General features: G+C 29.5%; 1 protein-coding gene across 1 annotated transcript; it reads right to left on the bottom strand.

The window, feature by feature from the left end:
* Window positions 1-370: 370 nt before the first annotated feature.
* Window positions 371-1238, bottom strand: LOC129910379 (soma ferritin). The gene is made up of 3 exons (XM_055987740.1): window positions 1015-1238; window positions 723-944; window positions 371-658 (listed from the first exon to the last, which is right to left on the bottom strand). Exons 1-3 carry the CDS (start codon window positions 1150-1152, stop codon window positions 467-469), a joined length of 552 nt encoding a protein of 183 aa, XP_055843715.1. The 5' UTR covers window positions 1153-1238; the 3' UTR covers window positions 371-466.
* Between the last annotated feature and the right edge of the window lie 6399 nt (window positions 1239-7637).

Here is a 7637-nt window from a genome sequence, read left to right on the forward strand (position 1 = left end):
ACTGCTCAAATCATAGATTCCTTGATTAAAATTTTAGTGAGCAAACGGATTCTACAATTATCGACTGGAATAATCTTTGATTAAAGATAATCGATTGTGAACAAACCGGCCCTTAAACTTGTTGCCTTAGTAGGTATTTACATATTTCTATCGCAAGTAAAAAGTACTTATCCTTTTTACGGGTTTTTAGAAAATTTCCGATTTCCGCCATAAGAGAGTGGGGGTCAAACTCCTAACTCACTCACACATCTAAGTAAGCAAGATTGAAAACTCTTTAAAAAAAAATAACTTTTCAGCTACATAAAAGTCCGATTTACTTCCATTCATAACGTCAAAAGCAACAAAACAAAAATGACAAAAATATACAATATTTAAGATAGAGGTACATTTTTAACCACACATTCGCCTGTAAAAATTTTATTTCCAAGTCTTCTAATTGACATCGTTCTGATAGCAGCACAATAATTTACTTTTTCTCATCAAAATTAATATCAAAGACATAAACACCCAGTTCTTTTTCACAGCGTTCAATTTGTCGAATATAATCAGATATTTCTTTAATAGCGTCGACTTGTTCTTGAAGATACTCTGATTCAAGGAAATCACACAAATTTGGATCATTATTTTCCGTAGCTACCGCATGTACTTGCAAAAGGCTCTGGAAACAAAAACATTTTTATTGATTTATTTCATCGAAAATTTGACAAGGTATAATTTTTAACCTGATTGACGGTTTTTTCCAAATTTAACACATATTCCATTGACTTTTTCACCGACTCATATACAAATTTCGGTTTTTCAATATCGCTCAAGACAATGGTTCCGCCGCGTTTGTTTAGGTAGGTCATTAGTTTTTCAGCATGGACTTTTTCTTCGTCACAGCATTTCTTGCACCATTTACTTAATCCTGGAAGCGCCATATCAGTTCGATCAAAATGATATGCCTATAATTCATCAAAAATAATACATTATTATATCATATGGTCTGGACAACATCAATTTTTTATCCTTAACCAAAGCCATATACTCGTAGCTGGCATTGAGTTCCATGTTGATTTGACGATTAATTTCTTTCTCACATTCTGCATGGAAATTTTGCCTTACCAAAAGACTCATACGACGAAGGATTTGTAAATTAGGAAGAAATTTCATTTTGTTTAAATTATTTTTGATTAAATTTTCAAAGGCTGAGGGAACAAAGTAATTGTTATCTAAAGGAAATCAACTACGAAACGATGATTAAAATATATTTTGACAGGAGCGGTAATTTTAAAAGTGCGCATGACCTCGAATATTATCCTTAAAGGATAAGGATAAAGGAATAATTGAGCGGTTTTTTGAATGAAAATTCAAATTTGAAAAGTATTGTGTCAGATGCAAGTTTACATAGGTAAGATATAATAGTCAAGTCTTCGCTATCTTAAACAGAAACCCCTGTTTCAATTATTGGAAATCGACACTAGATTATATACATTTTATTTATATTTATTACACTAAAAAAGTAAAAACCTTGATATCCATAATCTGCAGCTCGTCTGTTATTAGGATGGTATTCTATTCCCTGACACACATGTGGTATAACTTTATACTATGGTTTTTCTATTAGCGGTGTGTCACAAGTATAAGGAATCTATTTATCAAAATCCCGCATGAGAAAATTCGACTCAACAATTATGTATTTATATAATTTTGAATGTTAGTGAATGGCCAACAAAAATCAACTTTTTTAATATTAGTCAGTGATTAAATTAAAAGAATCCAAAAGGGTCATCGTGGTGTATGTGTAACTATTTTTTTATGGAAATATAGAAGAGACCATATTTTTAATATGTACTAGTTTAAATTTATTAGAATAATCTTTTTTTGATAAAAGACAGCTATACGTCTGCAAAATCTATATAAATAAGTTTAATTTTAATTGAATTACTTAAGAAAAATTTAATCCAAATTATTAGACTAAAAAATGCTTTATTTTATTATTATGAAAATTAACTACACAAACAATATAAAGTGTAAGCGTGTTTTTTTTAATGTCTTTGTTTTAACAGCGCGTACGTGTGTTGTTGTACTTTTGTTTTTTCTTATTAAAGCTCTAAACCAGTAAGAATAGGCGAAAAATAGTCAAAGAAAGGAAAAAATTAGCAACAGGCTAATGTTTGCTATATTACTATTAGGTATTGTATAGCAAAAGTTAAAATAAGTTTGAATTTTTTGGAGTAAATAGATTGGCTGGAACTAAATTAATTTTTGTCAAGGAGCAAAACCCCCTGTATTCCCATAAAAAACTTTAGCTGCTTGAAGGCATTGGTAAGAATAAATTAAAAGGCTTAAAACTTGGAAAATATTTTTAAAAATTTGTTTTATTATTAATAAATTTATTAATAATTTATTTATTAATTATTAATAAATTTATTTTATTACACAATTTTATTGTTAATTAAAAAAAAGGTACTTTTTTGTTTGTACTAAACTATTTTGGATCTTCACCATATATGGCTAAATCTACTTGACCTCTGAGGATTTTGAACCTCTTTATAAGAAAAATTACCATTAGCGAATCTAAAATTTTTAATTAAAAATTCAATATAATATAAATTATATAATTAGTTTAAAAATGGGAATTCAATTATAGCCTGTTTTCACTAGAGTCAAAATGAGATAATTACGCAAATTATCTCATTTCGAATGCAAATTCTATAGAAAAAAATTGAATTTCAAATCTGAACTGACCTCATTTGCGAAATTATCTCATTTGCTCTAGTGAAAACAGACTATCAAACTACTTTTTGACAATTAAATTTCTGATGAAATAATGATTTAGCTAATTCAAAAAAAGGTACTTGAAGGGTTTGTAATAAAGTAATAGATTTAGTTAGAGGGTGTTGGCAGTGGCGGTTAAGAGCATATTTTTGACTGCAAATTAAATATTTATATTAATTAAGTTAATTAAATAACTGACTTACAAATCAAACAATTTATAAGATTGGCAGTTGCCCTTTTAATACAAAAAAGATAGAATTTTTCGTTAAACGAAATAAAGGAAGGCTGTTTTTTCAAATCTGAAAGAATGGTATTAAAACTTTAAGGCCTTGTTTTTGGAAAAACGCAAATTGATCTCCCAAACCAAACTTGCGGACATGAGATTTTTTTTGATTTTTGACATAAGATATAGAATATCCAAACAAAGATAGAAACAAAAAAATTAGCCTATTATTAGCACTAATTCCAAAATTGTACCAGGATGTTTTTTAGTATCCCATCCCAAAATTTCCTTTTTTCAAAAAATACCAATTTTTCATAGATATGAATGTATGTTTTTTTCATTGCAAATTTTTGATTCGTAATAATAATGGATTTTCAATAATAATGGATATGAAAACCTTCATGCAAAATTTGGTTCCTCCACCATAACTTTTAAGGGTTTTTCGGTAGTAAGTTTGCAACTGTTATAATAATATGGGTTGACAGATGAAAAACTGGTATAACTTTTTTCAGAGACGTCAGATTGTCTTGATTTTAGATTTTTTGGCATCAGCATTAAAAAATATCTCGAAGACATGTATCATATGTGTATATAATACCATTGTCTATTATTGCCAATTTTGAAAATCTCCTTTCGCGCTTTGACCTTGAAAATCGCGACTCGCAGACATTTTTTTCTAGACTTTTGAGGTATGTTATATAGAATGCCAAAACGAAGATATTGAGCAAAAAAAAATTTCTATTACCATTCATTCCGAGGTGAAACCCTTATTTGACTGGATTACTATTTCACTGGTATCATTTTTCTTACACACGTGCCAGATTTGCAATGTAGCTTTAAATGTTTATTGATTTGAGCCTTATATGATTTCACATTTTCCTTTATTATTTCCTTATAATAAGAAATTATTTATGTAAACCTATTGTCGAAATCAATCAAAACATAGATTTTATACAAAGAATGCCTTCATTATATAAACCATACAATTAATGTAGTCTATCATAAAAAGAATAATAATAATTAATGAAACGAATCATACAATCAATATGACACCTTATTATTTTCCTATTAGTAGTTATAATACAACATCTTCTTCTTTTGAATTGATGAAAATAATTTCCTATTATGTGTTACTAATACATATACTCTCACTGTCACTGTTGAAACTATTAATTAGGATACAAATATCATCAATGTTAATTGATTGCAAAAATTGATTTTATTACCGATTGATACCCCAAATAAAAACCAAACTCTTGTTATGCAATGTAGGTTGGTATGTTTGTGTGTTCGGTATTGTATATTAATTTTTTTTTCTTAAAAAAAAAAATTACTTTCTGAGCGGGATTTGATGCAATGCGTACTAAGAAAAGAAATTTATTAGAACGTTTCTTTCTACAATTTTGGCATTAAAACTTTTCTTCTAAAAATAATTCCTATTATTCCTAATTTCATTTACCAAATTCAGTCTTATGTATGTATTTAAAATTGAAGCCACCGAAGAAATTTCCACTTACGAGATCCGATGTATCCCCATACAAAAAACTATTATCTTATCGAAACCTTTCTAGTGATGTAGATCATTTATGTAACACTGTACTGGTGGAAAAAACACCTATTTTTATTTACCTAAGAAAAACGTTAGAACAATTACTTACTCTCATGAGTTGGTTGACTCTGCTATCACCTACAAACTACAATACTATGTATATTACATACATCGTCGCCCTAGTATTGAAGTGCCGTATACGCCATTTTGACATTTTTGGGAAATCGCATTTAAATGTTCGGAAGATAATTGCGAAAGAACTAACCACTGGTATTTTTTGATATTTTAGTATGATATATAATTAAAATGTGTCTTTTATATACATGCTATTGGACATCTGCAATTCGTTTTGTTTTCAAAATATTTAAATTTTTGTCCAAAATGAGTTTGCCGTATACGCCATGAAAATCAGAAGTTTCTTTTATTCATATACACGTACGTCAAAGAAAAACATAACGTACGTCAAAACAATTCTCAAAATTTTCTTGCATTGCATGAAAAATTTGACGTAAATACCAAAATTTCTTGTTTTTGTCGAAACAATAGACGAAAAAAGATAGAAAAAAACGGATAGCAGATTTGAAAAGAGCAACTTCGAAAACATACGACTGCATCTAGTTCAAAAAATGCAATTTGGCGTATACGGCACTCCAATACTAGGGCGACGACATATTGGCATTAGTATGTTTATTAACTCGTACATGTTCATGATTAATTTGTTGGATATTTGTTCAGTTTTTTTGTTCACTGTGGTGTATGAGTAATCTTTTGATTTCTTGAGGTTTCAAATAAAATTTTGCTGACCTACTTATACACTTTTCAATAAAAAAAACTCCAACAAATATGACTGTTTCCCACAAAAGTCCTTGAGAATTTAAGCTTATTAGATTCTGCTAAACACTCTTAAATACTACTTAAATATTAAATAAAATGCACCACTGCGTCGTACGAACTTGTTCTCATGACTAAAGCTTTTTAAAGCAATTATAATTTGATTTTCTTAAATTGCATATTACTAAGAAATGTAAAATCTTTTTATTTTTAATCATTAAAATCATTGAAAATTGTGTTTCAATACACCATTTTAAATGATTTTAACCATAAAAAGAAGTATGGCATTTGATTTCTATATAATAGAGTATTTTGGAAAAAACAAATTTAAAATCCTTAGAATCGTTTTCAAAAATAAAATGCACGACTGGGGTCGCACGTACTTGCTCTTGCAGTTTAAAACACTATTATGTTAGTTTACTTTAGATTTTAAGAGCTGCCTCTACATAAATTTAAAGAAATTTTGTTGATATTGGGGAAGAGCAAAATTTTGAAAAATTTGTATGGGAGGTACACTTTTTTGACTTTTTTGAGAAAAACTAAAAATGCAGTTTTATTGCAATTGCTTGAAATATTACGTCTGCGAAGTTTAATAAAAATCGTTAGAGCCGTTTTTGAGTTATTTGGTTTGAATTGAAAAATTTGTATGGGAGGTACACTTTCTGAGCGAGATAAAAAAAAAAACAAAAAAAAAACCAACTTTCAGAATTCCATAAAAACCATCTGTACCAAATTTGAAGAAAATCCGTCCACCCGTTTAGGCTGTGGAAATGTGTACAGATATGGACGTACAGACGCACAGACGCACGGACGGAATTGCGAGACCCACTTTTTTTTAATTCTCCATCATCGTAATGTTGGTTTTGATTAAAACCCTAAATTTTTTTTTCGACACGAAACCAATACTTGCCCTATTGAGCAAGTAAAAAGGTATTTTTTTATATATAAAAAGTTTATTACATTTTTCAAGAAAAATTGGTATGCAATATTTAAAAAAAAATAGGAAACACTTAAAAAAAGTTGCAAGAAAATTTATCAAACGCTTTCAAAAATGTAGGCACTTAAATTCAAATAAAAAAAATCCGGAAATGTTTTTCGATTTTTTTCAATTTACGATTACCAAAACACTTTTGCAAAAATATTTGCATATTTAAAAGTACGAATATTTTTTCATTAAGGTTATATATGGCAAGTACCGTTGATTTTGGTCCCAAAAAATTAAAATTCCATCAACTACCAAGTTTGAAGAATGTCGCTTTAGTAGTTTAAGCTCTAGTTCGAAATAAACTGAGTAACTGCATGACAGACAGACGGACAGAATTGTGGAACCCACTTTTTTTGTATTCGCTTTCATTATGTCTAATTGTTATTTCTAGTTCGATTTTTTTTTCCGAATACTAAACTAGCCTTATAGCAACTTAAAAATCGAATACCTTGAAATAATATCTTGAGTACCTTATCATGAAAAGGTCAACGATAAGTTTCTGATTTAAATAAAAAAATCGTATTACTTCAAATACAATTCTATTTGCATAAGAGTACCTAACCTATATTATTCGTGTATTGGTGCAAATCTGCATTTGCATATGAATGTCAAATACCACTTTATATTCGTAAAACGTCATAACATTCCTCTCATTCTATTCATTATATTCAATAGATATTGTCTATATCATCTTAAAAATCTAACTGCATATGAGCCGTCATCATCATATCGAATGTGATACACCTTTACCTACACAAAAAAAGTCAATGAAACAATTGAACTACAAACGGCACTTAAAATGCTCTTCAAATTCAACACAAAGCAATAATCTCTTAAGTGCAACCCATTTAACTTCTATATCATCACAACGGTGTCTTCCTGGGCTCATCCAGAGAAAGGACGACGTCGACGACGACGACAACGCAACAAAACATTGGCCTAGGACTAGGACGCGACACTACAACTCTACGTATAGTGGGTTACACATTTCTTAGTTACGACAGATGATAGGATCGGTCTGGGTCGGGTCGGGTTGGGCCGGGTCGAGTCGGGATCGAGATGGACCGTTTAGCAAAGCCTTTTCCAAAGGAATCTGCTTTGTTTTCCTTGCACAAAGGACTTGTGAGAAATTGTTTCGCTTTGCAGGATAATTGCGAAAGTTTTCTCCTCTTGTTGTTCAAGTACTCCGTTTTGAATTTTTTTTTTCATGACTCTTTGTTATGTATTCGATTGGATGGAACTTTTTTTTTTGTGAACTTTTTCTTTTCTTTTATTATTGTTCATGCAAG

This window comes from Episyrphus balteatus, chromosome 2 (genome assembly GCF_945859705.1).
Source record: "Episyrphus balteatus chromosome 2, idEpiBalt1.1, whole genome shotgun sequence".
Lineage (NCBI taxonomy): Eukaryota > Metazoa > Arthropoda > Insecta > Diptera > Syrphidae > Episyrphus > Episyrphus balteatus.